The sequence below is a fragment of the Triturus cristatus genome, chromosome 2_1 (assembly GCF_964204655.1).
Source record: "Triturus cristatus chromosome 2_1, aTriCri1.1, whole genome shotgun sequence".
Lineage (NCBI taxonomy): Eukaryota > Metazoa > Chordata > Amphibia > Caudata > Salamandridae > Triturus > Triturus cristatus.
Window position 1 is genome coordinate 808342645 of NC_140581.1, and position 17804 is coordinate 808360448.

Here is a 17804-nt window from a genome sequence, read left to right on the forward strand (position 1 = left end):
TCATGGTCAATAGTAAATCTTCCTTTCTAGCCACAAATGTTACTGCTCTAGATGCATTGTAGGGCATGCATGGCCATTAAAAAAGGAATTTGTACACACAGGCCATTGTACGCGAGCATACCTCCCCCTTCTTTTGCCTAATCTGGTGCTGATTTCTAATAATCTGCACTAAAACATTGTCTCAATTAGTCTATCAATCATTAGGATAGGATAGGATAGGATAGGATAGGATAGGATAGGGTTTTATATAGCGCACGAATGCCGAAGCGTCTTGGCGCTGGTAAGCACAGAGGGAGACATAGTCCTCAAATACGATCCTCTTGAAAGAGCCGTGTCTTTAACAGTTTTCTGAAAGCTTGATGATTTTCTGTTGATTTTAAGGAACAGGGAAGCTTGTTCCAGAGTCCAGCAGCACGGACTGAAAAAGCTCTACCGCCCCATCTGACTTTCCTGATCCGATTGATCTTGATAAGACTCCGAGTGCTGGACCTTAGCACACGGCCAGAGGTATAGGGGATGAATAATTTCTGAACATCCTTGGCTCCACCTCCGAAAACAGCCTTATGTACTAGGCATATAGACTTAAAGTCTATACGCTGTTGGACAGGGAGCCAGTGTAATGCTTTAATTCCCCCTGAGATCGATTGATCTCTTGGGACATCCAGTAATAGCCTCTCTGCGGCATTCTGGAGAGTCTGTAACCTCCTTATCTGTGTTTTATTTATCCCTAACAGTAAGGCGTTGCAATAGTCCAGTCTGGATAGCACAAGAGCAACTACAACGGTCTTACGCAGCTCTGATTTAATGAAAGGGAAAATCTTACGCAGAGTCCTTATTAAAAAGGAACAGGATGACGCAAGGCTGTTGACGTGAGCTGAAAAATTTAGCTGGTTGTCGAACAACACGCCCAGGTTTCTTACTTTGGGCACGGAGCATGGACACTCCCCGGCCCCTACCGGCCACCATGATCCGTTCCACATGGGACTCCCCTGGCCAAACTCAATAATCTCAGTCTTCTCGGTGTTGATCTTCAAGAAGCTCTCCTGCATCCAACTCATAATTTCAGACAGGCAGCTATGGAATTTAGAAGCCATGTCATTAGATTGTTTAACTGCGGAAACTATGAGCTGGGAATCATCAGCGTAAGAGACTATCGTGAAGCCATGCTTCCTAATGAGTCTAGCCAGGGGGGTCACATAAATATTGAACAGCGTAGGTGACAGCGCTGAACCCTGCGGAACTCCACATGGCAGATGGAAGCTGTCCGACTGTAAACCGTCCCACAGCAGACTTTGCTCCCTACCTTCCAGAAAAGAAGAGAGAAGGGATAGCGCAGACCCCTGAATGCCAATTTCCTGAAGCCTTTAAATCAACACCGCATGATTTACGGTGTCGAAGGCCGCCGACAGGTCCAACATCACAAGGATTGCCTTGCCTCCCTTATCCACTATATTGCAAATTTCCTCTGCTGCCACAAGAAGTGCTGACTCCGTAGAATGTTGTGCACGAAAACCGTGTTGAGTTGAGTCAAGCAAATTGTGGGAGCTTAGGTATTCTGTCAATGATCTGTTTAACTCCCTCTCCATGATTTTGGCTGCAATAGGCAGTGCAGCAATTGGGTGGTAATTCTTTAGTATATGGGGGTCCAGTGCGTTTTTTTTTAACAGTGGTCTGATTGTTGCAATCTTCCAACTTAAAGGATAGCTACCGGACTCAATTTCTTGATTAATTAGAGAGGATAGTTCTCCAGCAATCAAATCTGCAGCAAGATGCATAATTGAAGGGGGGCAAGGATCCTTGCGTGAACCTGATTTAGTTAGAGTAACCAATCTACAAGTTTCCTCTCTTGTAATGGGGGAGAAATTCCTAATGCCAGGATGGCTATTAGTGCTAGTTGTCGACAGCTGCCCCTGACTCTCCGAACTTGAGTGCAGATTCATGAGATCTTTATAAATTACCTGCACCTTATCTTGAAAGAACACGGCAAGCTTTTGACATGTTTCTTGGTCTGGCCGATAAGTGTTGTCCAGAGGTGGCTTAGAAAGAGCGGTTATTGTCTTAAAAAGCTCCTTGGCTGAATTCTCTGCGTCCTTGATCTTAATCGCGTAGAATGCACTTTTAGCTACAATTATTGCATCTCTATATGCTGATAGAGCACAATTGTACCTGACTTTACCCTCGACACTGTAGTCCACTCTCCAAAGGCGCTCAGCCCTCCTACATGTACTCTTCAAAACCTGAAGTTCCCTATTATACCAGGGAGCGGATGGTTTAGTCCTCCTCGTGCCAAGCAACTTCTCAGGCGCTACTTCATCGACAACGGCCACCAGCCATTTATTAAAAGCAGTGCCGCCTCAGAGTTGTCCCTACTATGAAGGGGGCGTGAGCGACCCAGCGCAATAATTAAATTATCCGCATTCACCTGTGACCAGAGTCTGATTTTTTTCTTCGACCGTTTAGGGCAGAAGGGGACTACTGATGGTCCTGCCTTAATAATAAAATGGACTACACTGTGGTCAGACCAAGGGAGAGCTGTGATGTTGACAATCTCCAGGTCCATATCATTCATAAAGATGCCATCTAGAGTGTGGCCCATTTTATGAGTTGGACCCTTGACTACATTCTGCAAAACAAACCTAAATATGTATTCTGAACAAAACAAAAATTAAAGGGGTTATGTTTGATAGGGGGGTGTATTAATGGCTACAGCATAAAACCTTAAAACGTGTCGTTCGCACATTCTAGTAAGCCCCTAATCTTAGCTCCAATCCTCACCAGTTTTACTTTGCTTTAACTCCCACCATTGTCAATGCCTTCCTCATTGGAGGCATCTTCCAAGAAACTCTCAAGATAGGCCACATTCTCCCACTTTCAAAGAAATCTACATAGAACCTGAGGACCTTGCTAGTTACTAGCCCATAACTGTCATGCCATTTATTGTCAAGATCAGTGAAAAAACAGTCTGTGTTCACCTCCAAGATCACATCAGTGCTAACCCTCTACTCCACACCTACCAGTCTTAATTCAGATTGCTCTGCAGCATGGAGACTGCTACATTACACAAAATAGATGATGCCCTATTGATCAGACGAATTAGACCTCTGGACCTGACAGGACCTCTCAGTTGCCTTCGACACAATTGACTATCCCACACTTATTAGCACCTTGGAGTCTCTGGAGGGATTTGCTGGCAATGGTTTTCACAGGCTCCTACCTTTCCAACCAGCACCAGTTTGTTCATATGAGCACCTCTATGCCCCAAAGCACCCCTATCACCTGTGGCATTCCCCAGAGATCCATTCTGTTTACTGTCATCTTCAACCACTACATACAATTGCTTGGTGCTCTACTTACAGATAGCAGCACCAAGAGTCACTAATATGTTAATGGTGTAACCAACTTCTAGGGACCCTCAACTGCCTTGGACCTTGCTCTGCTGGAAAGTTGAAAGGTCAAAATTGGTCTGGTGTATATGACCTCTACTACATTGCAGTTTGTCTGATTTCAAGTCTAGGCACCAGTCACATATGAATAGTATTTTTTAATTGCTGCTTTCTGTTTTTTCTGGGTGGTGTTTGCTTTTAAACTTTAGAAATTCATATCTCCACCCCCCCTTAACTTATGTTCATGAGCTTGATGTCTTTTTACTCATTCACACTTTCTCTATTTGTTTCTTTATTTTTCTAAATTGGTTTCGGAAATGTATTGTCTTACTGCATTGCTCGCTTTGCTTTGTAACTGTACTTTTTGAAGTTAACTGGCAAGTTTTTTGGGGATTGCCTGCTGCTTGCATTGCTTGTTGCTTGTACCATTGGTAGCAGGGGTGGAGCAGAGATTTTTTTCAGAACTATTTTTTGACCAACCAGAATGGATTCTCTCTCTCTCCCTCTCTCTCTCTCTCTCTCTCTCTCTCTCTCTCTCTCTCTTACACACATACACACACACTCTCTCCCTCTCTCTTCCTCGCTGTCTTTTTTTCAGAGTTGTCAAAAAGAGTCAAGTCTTCTAAAACGAATGCAGATAGTGCCCGACCACTGACACTAATCAACCACTAAATATGGGGACATCTTTTATTATAAAGAAATATATTGATTATGCTGTATTGAACTTTCAAAAGATCAAGATATTTTTGCTGTATGTGAAACCCCTCTATTTTTCAGAGAATAGTTTCTTGAAGTCATCACCTAGTTATTTTGTGGAAACTTCAAGGAAGGATCACTTGTGTATATTTAAATTGTCTGCTCAATATATGAATCACATAATATTTTTGCCTGACTTTAATTGAACCAAGTAGATATTTAAAGAGGGTTGTGGTGGAAACAAATTTGTATTAGTGATGCCCATAAGTCCCAATACAACTACTAATTGTTACAATGAATACTCCATTTCAATCAGTTTTAGTATTTTTATAAATTTTTATGAATGTTTATCATGATTTAATGGTGCATTTCTGATAATGAATATGTGTCTGTATGGCTGTGGCGTATGTGTTGCTACAGGCATAATGGAATTGTATTATGCCAATAATGGAGAACGAGGACAACTGTTATATGAGTGATGGAAGACTTTAACGATATAGAATACATATTCATTTTTTGTTTTATTACATCAATCGCCGGAGTGGACCATGACTGTTGTCTGCTGCAACACATTCAACTTAATCCTTCGAGCTCTTATCAAAGACATAATATGAAACCCAATATGTAAACAAATGCGTTAAGGGTTTGAGTGTGTAGGAAGTTTGGGTGAACAGGTAGGGATGGTGGATACAGGAAGGGGAGACCCTATGTAACCCCTCAATGTGTGTAGGAAAGCCCTACAGCAAAGACATAAAACGAAAACCTGCGCACGCATACGAAATAAAATGCATAGATGCAACGTTAAACACTAATGAAATGTCGAGAGTGCTTCAGTGCTACTGGGTGTTCTTTATTCCTGAAAGAAACGCAACCAGCCGAAGTGACGAAGTGGGGGAGAATTCGAAATTCTGATATGTAGCTGAAAAAAGACTAAAGCCCGTAAATGGTGGGAAACGCGGAAATTGAAAAGATATAAAATATTAGGAGGAAGAAACTATAGGACTTTTAACGTCTATAGAACCTGTTCAAACATCATTGTCAATTATTGTTTGTTCTATCTAATTTCTCTTTATCCCACCATTGGTCTTCTAACAGTATGAGGCAGATATTGTTCACCTGCCTTACACCCATTTGCCTAGACTGAATGTTCCATAGTTAATGCTGATTTTGAATCATGTGGTTTTATGCTATTCTCATTACTGCATTCATACTTCAGGTCACTTATCCTTATCTATTGGGTATATCATTGGGTCGTTTTCGTTTTGTTTTTACTTTTTTTTTACTTTTGTTTATCCTCCTCCGTTTTCTTATTTGTTTTTTCATTGTGGGTCCTCACTTTTTTTCTTCAAGATATCTTTACTGTTTCCAGTCCTATCGTTTCTTCCTCCTAATATTTTGTATCTTTTCAATTTCCGCGTTTCCCACCATTTACGGGCTTTAGGCTTTTTTCAGCTACATACCAGAATTTCGGATTCTTCCCCACTTCGTCACTATGAGTATCAGATTAGCCTTTCATGATAATTTTCGCTCTCATTTTATCTTTATTGACCATACCTTTCCTGAATGTCTTGCAGTTTATTTAATCACACATCTCAGCTACCCTTTTTCTGCTTACTTCCAGTTTACGTACTCTTACTCGGAGACATGGTCTAGTTGTTACCGCTTTTGTAACTACATATTCACTTCCGGGTCTTTAGCCTCTAGCCACACATGCGATTGTACAGGTGCCGCCAGGACACGCAATCACTTCTTTCCCCAAGTAAGTGTCATGTACGCCTTAATCTCTGAGTACTCCTCCTTAGCCCTTTTGAGCTTTGACTACGGTGCCTCTCAGGGTCCATAGACTCTGGTGACTTTTACTTACTTTGGTCCCTTTATGTTTTGTTTCTCCTTATAGATAGGCATGGGGAACACATACCCGTGTTCGTCCCATTTGTTGCCCTCGCTCTAAACACACCTTTGACCTTATTCGGTTGTTTTTCGCCTATACGGATCTCGAGTAAGTGACTTACCACATCGCATTATTTTGCGTTAGATTTTCTATCCATTGGTTGTCTCGTTGGCACCACGGACCTTACATTGCCTATGTCAATACTCCTTTCAGGTACCAATTGTGGAACCACTTTTCAACCCCTACTTGCGGCATAGTACTTAGGAACTTCATGATTAAGGTGAGGTTGTAACGCATGGGTACACTAATCTTGTTAGTTCGGATTTTCTTTCACATCACGCGTGTCAGGCATGCAGTAACTGATACTCCCTCGTACTTTTGTTTTGCTTCTACCTTCAGCTCACTTTTCCTGACCCATTTCTTTTATCACGAATGCTGTTTGCCATTTGGACATTTTTACCGGCTTGCTGATATCATTTCACTATCTAGACTACGTGCAGGTATTTTCTCCTTTTGTGTCCTTTATCGCCCTTACGCTTGCTCCTTACATTATTACAGTCTTCATTACAACAGCTCTCCCTTTTCCATTATAGACTTCCGTTGCTGCCTAATTATCCTTTATTATAACTCTTGCACCCAGCCGGGTTGGAATTATCACCGGCCTTGGGGTAAGAATTTATTCTGGCCTTACTATATTATTATTTTTGTACGTGGGGCTATCTGTTAGACATGTTCTAAATTCTTATTCTTGAACCTTTTCTATTAATTTTTAGAATACACCTCGTTTTAGCAACTCTCAACAGGTACCTTGTATTCCGATTTGTGTCCGTCCTACGCGTCTTTTTTCTTTCCCTTGCCTCTCTCATCTCCCTTTTTTCTGCCCTTCCCTTTGTGTACCGGACTACCGAGCATGCTACCCCTCCGTTAGCACTTCTCAGTTTTTGTCACTGGTTCCCTTTTTGAATCTTCACTGTTTCACTCATACCATACCACTGTCTAATCGTGTTTCACTTACCATTATGTCCTGACATCATTCTACCTTTACGTTTACACTCCGTTCACTCAAATGAATGTTGTTAATTTCTGTTATTTTCTGAATGCGTCAATGATTACTCACTATGATTCTTTGTCAACCATGTACACCTTCATTTTGGATTTGTTCCGTTGGGTTTCCATGAGTGTTTACGTGATCCTCACTTGGATTATTGAGATGATATGCGTTCGTTTTTAATAGTCACATTTGTTATGCGCTCATTTCATATGTTTGTATCATACCCAGCCCTGAAGAGTCGTGGGATCACATTTCCCCGATGAAACACGTGTCGGCTGGTTGTGTTTCTTTCAGGAATAAAACACACCCAGTAGCACTGAAGCACTCTGGACATTTCATTTGTGTTTAACGTTGCATCTATGCATTTTATTTCGTATGCGTGCGCAGCATTTCATTTTATGAAACCCAATATGTCTATGGCCCTCACCTTGATTTGGCTGATATCTGGTACAATATGGATTATTCTCAACAAAATTCAACTTCACTGGGTTGAAATTCAGCAGGTGAGATAAATCACCCAATTATAATTTTTCTTCCCCAATAATGGGAAATAACACGCAGATTAAATTGCTTACAGCACCAAAATCCTTATGTCCCAATATCTACTGGATATTTTTCCCCAAAAAATATTAGCAGGTTAAACCTGCCAAAAGTATCCAGAGTATCTGATTTTTATCGCAATACTAGTGATTCTGATATCTGCAGTAATGGAGGGAATGCAGATATCACGATTTAACAGCAAACTCGTAATGAGGGCCTGTGGGCTATATTTTGTTTTGTAATTGCCACAGTTCCTTGCAGAAGACTGCCCTCTCCCAGCTCATCTGAAAAGAAGAACATCTTGCTATGTTTCTTCTAGCCTTGTTCTCCTCTAAATTCAGTAAAAAGGGAAAAAAGACAGAAAGGGACTCCCGAATTGATAGCCATATTCAGAAGCACTTTTTGGCCTTCAAATAATGACAGGTTTCTGGGGTCCTTTGAGAAACCCCACAAACATTCTTGCTCACTAATGACCTGGCACTCCAATGATACACTAATTGCTGAAGTCAACCCTATATCACAGTATTTATTTGATAGATATATCCAAATGGTTTCTGAATTCATTGAAAAACAAAGTCTTTGGTGATGTATAAAATAACTTAAATATTTAATGTATTTTGTAAAGAATACTACATTATTTGCATTGCTACAAATAGTGTTTGTTTGTTCCTGATTTCAGGTTGCCCTACCAACAGTAGCACATCAGATTGTAAAAGTCTGGTTGAAGGATTTCAGGGATGCATGAGGTTAATCGCGATTGGTGGTAAAGCTGTTGATCTAGTCTCAGTGCAGCAAAACATTCTGGGGAATTTCAGCGGCCTGCAGCTAGACCTCTGCAACATCATTGACAGGTAAGGACCTTCAGCTCATACTTTACCCTTTAGCCTACATTATAAGTGGGCCTAAAAATTCTAACACTTGCACCTACAAATCAGGATTCCAGGTTTTGCGCATAAACCACACAGAACTGGCAATTTCTAATACACAAATATTACCAGGGAAAACAAAGAGTACATATATATTATTGAACATTCTGATCTGTGGATTTTGGAATGGAGAGATAATAAGACGCCAAGGTAACAAACAATTCATGCAGTATTGCATTTTTCACTCAGCAGAAAGCAAGCCTACCTGCGCACTCCTATTGTGATGATACATCTACCTCTTTTATTTCGGGCAGTTCATCAGTGTTCAGAACTTTCTCCTGGCATTCAATGTACAACATAGGTGTTGCAATTGGGTTCCACCTAATCAGTATGTCTGGATTGTTAGTGTTTTAAATCACCTTGTTTTGGACTTTTTATAGCAGTTGAGTCTCATTACATGTGTCTCACCCACGGTAAGCATGGGACAAATGGACCGTGCGTGTTTACCGCCATTGTCCGCCTTTTAAGATAAGCGATGCAGCAAGGGTAAGGGGCACTTGGTGGTTTACTCGTGAACACGTTTGCACCTGCGTGTACAGATGTGTATGGGCTGCGTGTGAAAGACTACTGTCATACACAGCCCAGTTACAGAGGACAGGTAGCCTGGCCCAATGGGGACTCTGCAGTTTAGTGATTCACCTGGGATAGGCCTTATAACATTAGCATACACTGATAGGGAAAGTGAGTGTGATTTTCTGTTTTGTCTATGGTGACACTGTATTATAAATACAGTGATAGAACTGCCTTAGAGTACAGTTTCACTCCCCATTGGCCCACAGAGACCATTGACATCTAGAATTAGAGTGTTACCTGTGCAGAAAAATCAATTATGTAACTTCCAAAATGGCGGACGCGCACCCGAAAGTCACGGTATGATGTGCTAGCTGCTCCTCCCTACTTCATTGTGGTTAGAACCTAACTAATGCTGTTTTAAAAATCACTGCCATCAGTATATTTTATATTTGCGGCGTTTTCTCTTGTCTTATTAAAAATAAATTGTTCCTGCCATTCCGAAATTGCTATTGCATGCTTACACTCACCTGGGCTGACTCTGCCATACGCTTCCTCCCCCGAGCCGTTCTCCCCGGTCCACCACGGGTTGTCCCGATTGAGTGGAGGGAGGTAGTTCCGGCCGGGAGGAGGTTAGCGCTCAAAAGCAGATGGTTCTCGGAGCGCGCAGCGGACGCTCACCCGAAAGTCATGGTATGATGTGCTAGCTGCTCCTCCCTACTTCATTGTGGTTAAAACCTAACTAATGCTGTTTTAAAAATCACTGCCATCAGTATATTTTATATTTGCGGCGTTTTCTCTTGTCTTATTAAAAATAAATTGCTCCTGCCATTCCGAAATTGCTATTGCATGCTTACACTCACCTGGGCAGACTCTGCCACACGCTTCCTCCCCCGAGCCGTTCTCCCCGGTCCACCACGGGTTGTCCCGATTGAGTGGAGGGAGGTACTTCCGGCCGGGAGGAGGTTAGTGCTCTAGTCCGCTGTACTGCTTAAAAGCTGATGGTTCTCGGAGTGCGCAGCGGACGCGCGCAGAGGGCGCGCCAGTGGCGCGCCGAAGGCGCACCAAAGGCAAGCCCGTCTACGCCCGTCCGCGCCAGGACACCGCCAGGAGCCAGGGCTTCAAACTTCGGCAAGAGCAATACAAGATATAGAGGGGCAGAACTCCTGCTAATCCGGGATAACAACCATTTCCCCGATTTGGCATGCCCTAATGTGGGGCTCCAAAACCTGCAAGGGCCTTTTTCCTGCATACAATGCAGACACCATAGTACAATCTCTGGCCCTGCAGTAATCCGACAAAATGCCCCCATAATAACAACACCTAGGCAGCACGTCTCAGATATCAATGTTCCCCTAGCACCTAATACTACCGGTCATTCCACGATTCCTAAGGTTGCTCCTCCCCCCCACAGACACACCTGGAAAGGTTTTCTGGGTAACGTGAGGTCTCTCCCCAAACGTTCCATCGAGATCTGGGACATATTAAATACCGAATCACCCGATGTGGGTTTCCTGACCAAAACATGGCTGAAACCTTCTAGTGACCCCGCAATTACTGTCGCCATTCTAGAAGGTTATAGGATTCAGAGACTCGACAGGCAGACAAAAACTGGGAGAGGGGTCGCTAATTATCCACAATGAGCGTGTAAAAAACGCTAATTTAGAACAATGCACCAATGCGCAGATCGAAATTATGATCTGTATGATGGAAATGACACCCTATGACTCATGGAGAGGGGCACTGGTATACCGGCCTCCGGGCCCCATTGCAGACTTCTCTATGCAGCTTATGGAAATGATAGCTCCCCATGTGATCTCCGCCAGTAATTTTCTATTGTTAGGAGACTTCAACATACATAGTGAAAGCCCTGACCTTCCAGAAATATCATCCTTTCTTGCCGATCTATCCACACTGAACCTTACCAAAATGAACGACGGCCCCACCCATTCAGCAGGCCATACTATTGATATTGTTTTCACTAACTCACCCCGGCTCACTTGTGAAGCCCCACGCGCTGTGTGCTGGTCGGACCATGCACTTATTAACTGTCAAGTGCAGGGACTCCACGTACACCCTATATCGGCCACCCGCACCCAATTCTCATTCAGACAGTGGAACAAAATCAGCCCCGAGTCTTTCCCATTAGCCTTCACACCCCCCAGGTACCCCCCGGTTAATAATCTCGAAGAAAATCTTACCCTCTTCAATACAACGGCCCTAGCGGCCATCAACGCGATTGCCCCCTTAAAAACCTGCAGGAAAGCTCCTAGACAATCCCAGGCCATATGGTTCACTCCTGAACTACGTAAGACTAAAAGCCACTGTAAAAACCTGGAAAGAAGGTGGCGACACACTCACCTCAAAGCAGACAAAGAGAACTATAGAGCTGCTCTTACCCTATATCATAAAAACATCAAACAGGCCCGTAGAACCCATATAGCTCAGCAGCTAAGTCAGGCAGACAATACTCCTAAAATCCTTTATCAAATTCTGAAAAACTTCACCTGCCCCAAAGCATGTGCACTAGTAGAAAACTTCTCCCAGACCCTTTGTAATAAAATCAGTACCTTTTTTATACAAAAAATCAATGCCATCTACGATAAATTCCCCAAGACCTGCCGCACATTGACGTCAGATGATACCCCTGAAACCCCCAATATTGGTTGCGTAACTCTGCTGGCCTTTCCCCCTCTTTCTCGAGAGGAGACTATAGCACTTATGCGCAAGGTTAAATCCGGCTCACCCCTAGATGTCATGCCTGCAAAAATCTCGGCCTCCCTTGCCACCCTGCTTTCCGACTCTGTCAGCTTCCTATTAAACCCATCCTTGAAAGAAGGCCTTGTACCTCCTACCTGGAAAGCGGCCCAGGTCATTCCGCTGCAGAAAAACAACAAAGCCCCCATGGAAGACCTTTCCAACTTACGCCCTATTTCCCTCCTCCCCTACCTGAGCAAGGTCCTTGAAAAACATGTGAATAAACATCTCTCTGACCATATCGAATTGACCGGCTACCTGGACTCGTCTCAATCCGGCTTCCGCGCCAATTATAGTACGGAAACTGCTTTGGTGGCCGTCACTGACAACATCAGGCTCGCGTTAGATCAAGGCCAACCCACCCTCCTGGTGCTTTTAGATCTCTCTGCCGCATTCGATACGGTCGACCATCAGACCTTGCTCAGGAGAATGAGGGAGGCCGGATTGGGGGGAACGGCGTTGAAATGGGTAACCAGCTTCTTATCTAACCGCACTCAAACTCTCAATCTGGGTCCGTTTCGGTCCACCACTGAAAAATTGACCAAGGGCGTGCCACAGGGCTCTTGTTTGAGCCCTACTCTGTTCAATATCTACGTGGCCCCCTTGGCCACACTACTGAGAAAACATGGGTTCATCCCTTTATCTTACGCGGATGATACCCAACTCATTTTTCCCTTTGACACATCATCTCAGACAGCCCAAGCATCCTTCTCCTCTGGCATGCTGGCCATCTCTCAGTGGATAAGCAGCAACTCTTTACAGCTGAATGCCAGCAAAACGGAAATTATTCTATTCGGAGAAGCTCCCCTTCTGTGGTCGCCTACCTGGTGGCCCAATGAATTGGGCACTGCCCCCGCCCCTAAGAGTACTGCAAAAAACTTAGGAGTGCGTCTCAACCAGGCCCTGACAATGAAAGATCACGTCTCCCACACAGTCAGCGCATGTTTTCAGGTGCTGGGCCTTCTGAGAAGAGCCCTCCCCTACCTTCCGGACTCCTTTCGTAAGACTCTTGTACAGGCCCTGGTATTGAGCAAATTGGACTACTGTAACGCCCTTCTGGTCGCTGCCAATGAGACCGCCCTTAACCGTTTGCAAGTGGTACAAAACACCGCAGCCCGCTTAGTTGCCAACGCACCCTACAGGTCAGCCTCACTCCCATTGCTTCAACAACTCCACTGGCTACCTGTGCGGAAACGAGTGAAGTTCAAGCTTTGCTGCCTGACACACAAGGCACTGTGGGGCCCCGGTCCTCCTTACCTGGCGGAGAGGCTCCATCAATATATCCCCAGAAGAGACCTGAGATCTCGTTCTAAATCCCTGCTTTTAATCCCTAGGATAAAAAGAACATGGACAGGAGGTAAAGCCTTCTCCTATCAGGCGCCCTTAATATGGAACCAACTTCCTCTACCCTTAAGACAATGCCCGGATTACCTTAAATTCAGAAAGATATTGAAAACTACTCTCTTTTTGGAATAACACTTACCGTGCCCCTTTCGCAGCTCCGCAAGCGCCGAGAGACCCCCCGGGGGGTGATTCACGCGCTATATAAGTCATTTAACAAGAATAACAAGAATATCTGTGCACCTTATGGGTCATACAGAGTTCATATTTCCCTGGCTCAGCTCAGGATAAGAGCCCAGGCCTTTTTGGCACCCAGCTGGGCCCAGTTAGTTTAATTTCTCTCTAGCAGCTGGAACAAGGGTTGCCCCCACACAAATGGAGCAATAAGCAGTACTTCTCCCAGCTCCTGAGGAGAAAATGGATGGGGTGAAAGGATCTGTATCAGTCACTCAGCTGTACCAGGGACGGGCCTGCCCAAGACCAATTAATTAACAAAGGAGAGTGCCTAGACAACTGGAGCCAACCCGGGTGTGGGGGAACTCCCTTTAAAGTTCTAGTGTGCAAAGCCCTGGCAATGATGTCAGCGAGGGGTGGAGCTGAACCCCAGGAGCTGATGTGACAAGTGGCTCCTAGATGATGTCATTTTGGACTGTCACAGCATGCTGTGCAGGAGGGTTGGGACGGGTGGAGAGGGGATATAGCACCCTACGTTTGGCCAGGGGTGCCTGACTTCTGGGACCTTCCTCTCCCCTTTAAAATCTCTTGCGCAAGGGCGAGGCTTTCTCTTGCCTGTGTATTTTTCTACACTTTGCTACTTGATCATGGGACCACCATTGAGAACTGCAAGTAGGAAGACCTCCACTCAGGACCAAGTACTCTGCCAAATTGACACACAGGACCAGTGGGTCTCCTCAAGGGCCAGTGAGGCTGGCTACAGGTTAGGGAAAGCCCTGGACTTCTCTTCACCCAGAAACAAAGAACAAGAGGGGAGCTGGTACAGGGAGCCAGGAGGACCAGGTGTTTGAGGCCTGCACCACTTGGGAGGAAATAAGGGTTGCTGCCACTGTGCCTGGTGACTAGAGTTTAACACCAGGAGTAAAATGACCCCAGGATCATCCATATTGTTTCAATGGGCCAGAGATATGACATTTCAGATTTTGGTGACATTTCACGTCTTTTTTGCCGCAGAGAGTGCGGGGTTGCGCTGCCTGGCTGGAAAAATTCCCCAGAGTAAAAATGGGCTCAGTGCAAAGTAGCTTCCCTCTTATATCCGGGGAGGGTGTGAATGAGCCTCCCCTCCTCCACTTCTCCTTGCTGCCCAGGGACCTCATTGCCCAGATGGATTGCTATTTAGGGGGCCAGGACCCCACCTTTTGACCCCCAAGTGCCTTTTAATGCTGTTGCACTTCCCCAAAGCTAAAGACTTCGGGGACCGCAGTTGCACGCCCCACAAAATGGCAGGAGGGGCCAGGGCCCCATCACTGGGCCCCAATAGGAGGAGAGGGAGGGGAGTGCTGCTGCGTTCCCCCACATGGATGGTTCGCACCACCACCTATGCTGGGGGAGAGTGGGAGGCTAGCCACAAAGACACGCACCTGCCCGCAGTATCGGGTAGGCCAGCAGAGTGGTGACAGATCTCCCGGCTGTACTCTGGAGTGATGCCTTCACGGGGAGCTGGTGAGGGCAGCCGGGTGTGGTCTCCCCAAGCTGCCCTCCAATGAGGGAACTATTTGTGGGGTGCCCAAGTGGGATCGGGCACCCCCAAGGAGTACAGGACACAGTTCAAGGCCACTAAAATAGTAAAGAAACAAAAAGGAAACCTGACGTGGCTCTCCCTAGTGCAGTGGGAGAGTGGCTGCTTTACATATCACTTCACTGCAAAGATTGTCCCATATTGCCTTGTGGAGCCTGCATGTTTTTGACCTGTTTTGAGCTATATCTCCACTTGTGATGGCCCAGAATGATGTGGTCACCACCAACAAACTCAGAATGTTGCCACCTTTACCCCAAATGGATTTCCAAAGTCCCCACCCTAAGTTGGGGGGATTCCAAAACCATCACTTTCCCTGGATTGTCTTTAGGTTTTCAAGCACTTCCAAGGATGGAGCTTTTGTTCTACAGTGGGGAATGTTATGTTCTTGAGGGGCTATATGTATAAAGACATTCATGAATGCCTGAAAGGCCTAAAGGTGGTTACAAGTAATACTGATTGTTAAATGCTCTCTAGTATGGTTGCAATGTAGTATTATGTCAATGTGATACTCTCTAGGGGCTGTTCTTATAATTGCAGTTTGATGGTATAAGATGTATAAAAAGTAGCAAACACAGGTTTTGCTCTTTAACCACTTGAGTGCCCATGACGAGCTGGTCTCGTCATGGGCCGCGGTTGCGCTGTGCCCATGACGAGACCAGCTCGTCATAAACCCCGCCCGCTAATGCAACGGCCGGCACAGGGCGGGGAAAGGGGCGGGCACTCAAGGGGTTATAAATGTTTTATTAGTTCACATAATGATGACAATAATTACTGCTCATTATATATATGTTTTATTTACCTTAATAAGCATAAGTGCACTCATGCAGAATTATCATTTTTGATAATTGCATTTAAGTACACAATAATGATTTTAAAATGTGGTCTGTTGCTCTTAAACCTTGACAAAACTAATTGACTCATTTGATATGGTGATGTGACCCCTTTAGGACGTCACAGGTTATTATACAATATCTTATATGGTATTTTCCATCTGCCAATGTACATATTTGTAAATTATTGAATAGTGTTTAGTAGTGTATGTGTAATCAATGTACTTCTCCTTTTTCTAAAGAAAAAGTACCTACTGGACAATCATTTGTTGAGTGATATTGTTCAGTGAGGCAAGGCTGCAGGCAGTTTCCGAAGAGGATGCATCATCGGCAGGGAGCTGCCGGATGAAGTCGCAATGAAGACTTTTACATTCGGACGTAGTCACTTTTTGGAAGTCAAACATCACAAGCGGGATGAGGCAGGAGGCTGTAGCCAGCAAGAGTTCCATCATTTAAAAAATGCAGGGATGTGCCATAATACAGCGCACCCCTGTGCTCTCCCCTGCACTAAGAAAAGCAGCCATGCACCTACACAGACAACCTTGCAGGATAGGGTGCCTTCCCACACAAAACAATCATTAATGGCATTTTGCTCCTTCTATGGATGCTGCAAAATGCAGTACATATAGAAAGCGCAAAAAAACCAAGGAGAAATAAAAGTATTTCTGCTGATTGCTGCACTTTAATTCCTCCCCTTGAAAGGCGTTAGTTTTTGGCAGTGCCTCAGATTTACCAATCCTTGTAAATCTGGGGCAGTGTCAGAAAGCCATGGGTGTTGCATGGGAACACCCACAGCAACACCCATGACTCGTCCCTTTGACACAGAATGCTGCATTAAAGTGGGCCACATTTACAAGGCTGTGTAAAGCCATGAAAAGTGGCTTTGTGTGGCCTTGTAAATATGGGCCAGCACACAGTGCCACCAGAGATTCTAAATAAATGGCGCTCCCGTGGTGTTAGGGGCTTGTAAATATGCCCCCGGTGTTCTCACCCCCTGGATAAAATCAAATAGTTGTTAGGTTACAGTCCTGTCTTCTGCTGACAAACTAATACTGTTTTCATAGATTCCATCTTGCTCATTACAGAATACATGAAGTATGTGTAGTTCTAGTGGGGAGACTTAGGGAGTACTTTCACCAAAGAAATCCATCTGTGCTGTGGAACCTGCTCAGACTTTAAATACAGTGTGTCTCAACCAGCATATTTTGGCAAAGTGGCAAAGCCAGGCTTAAGTCTCATGTCACTCCTACTGCCATGGCCAAAACCTTTCCACTGTCCCATGTCTAGTGGTGGAGGTTAGGTGTTTGTGTCTGCCCACCTCAGAAAATTGCACACCTTGCTGGCGGGGTCTTTGTCAAGAACTGTTTATAGAACTCTGTACCTTACCTGAGCCTATTTCTAAGCACTCCTAAAGTTTACAGATAAGAAAGTAAAGGCATAAGCAGATTGTGAGGCCTAAGATTCCATTTCTTTCCACTTCAATTATAAAATTACTTCCTTTGTGCACTTGATTCCATCAAGACAGAAATAGCAAGCAGAGAAGTCTTATCCCAAGGGGTAATAGAGATATAGTGACTCAGCTACAGCGTAGCACCGTAAACAATGACTCTTCTAGAGACTAGGGTCTGACTTTAAAGGGCAGTATGGAATGATTCTTTCAAAATAGTTCTATGACTCCCTGTCCACATGTACATGCTTTGCTTCCACTATGTACATGCTTTGCTTCCACTATGCCCACCTTTCCAGCCCATCTCCCTGCTGGCATCAATGCGGCCCTTGGTCACAAACTGACCATACTTTTTGGCCCCTAGGAAAACGTTTATGGGTACCCATGTCCTAGTGGTTTCTCTTCTCCACCCCCCATTTGCCAGCAAATGTGCCATACCTAAGCCCTCTACTGTGTGACTGTCTGGGAGTAATTCACAAAGTCTAACTGCTAACTATACCCACTAAGATATTTTGCAGGCACCAAATGTCTAAGGGCAGGAAAATGTTAAATTAAAAAAAATTACAAATGTAACTTTCCCATTAAAGAGGTTTTTGATTACAGTTTAATGGATACCAAAAATGAAATGCTTATCTATCCCCGATCAAAAGTTAGCACTTATTAAACTTAACCCCTTCGA

The 17804-nt window shown here is 44.5% G+C and overlaps 1 protein-coding gene across 2 annotated transcripts in view; it reads left to right on the plus strand.

Moving 5' to 3' along the window:
- The window catches only part of CNTNAP4 (contactin associated protein family member 4), a 1754782-nt gene that overhangs the window by 1177231 nt on the left and 559747 nt on the right, over window positions 1-17804 (plus strand). For both annotated transcript variants that reach the window (XM_085632834.1, XM_085632836.1), the window contains exon 10: window positions 8241-8412. In XM_085632834.1, the coding sequence (XP_085488960.1) occupies window positions 8241-8412 (172 nt within the window). The remainder of the gene's footprint in view (window positions 1-8240; window positions 8413-17804) is intronic.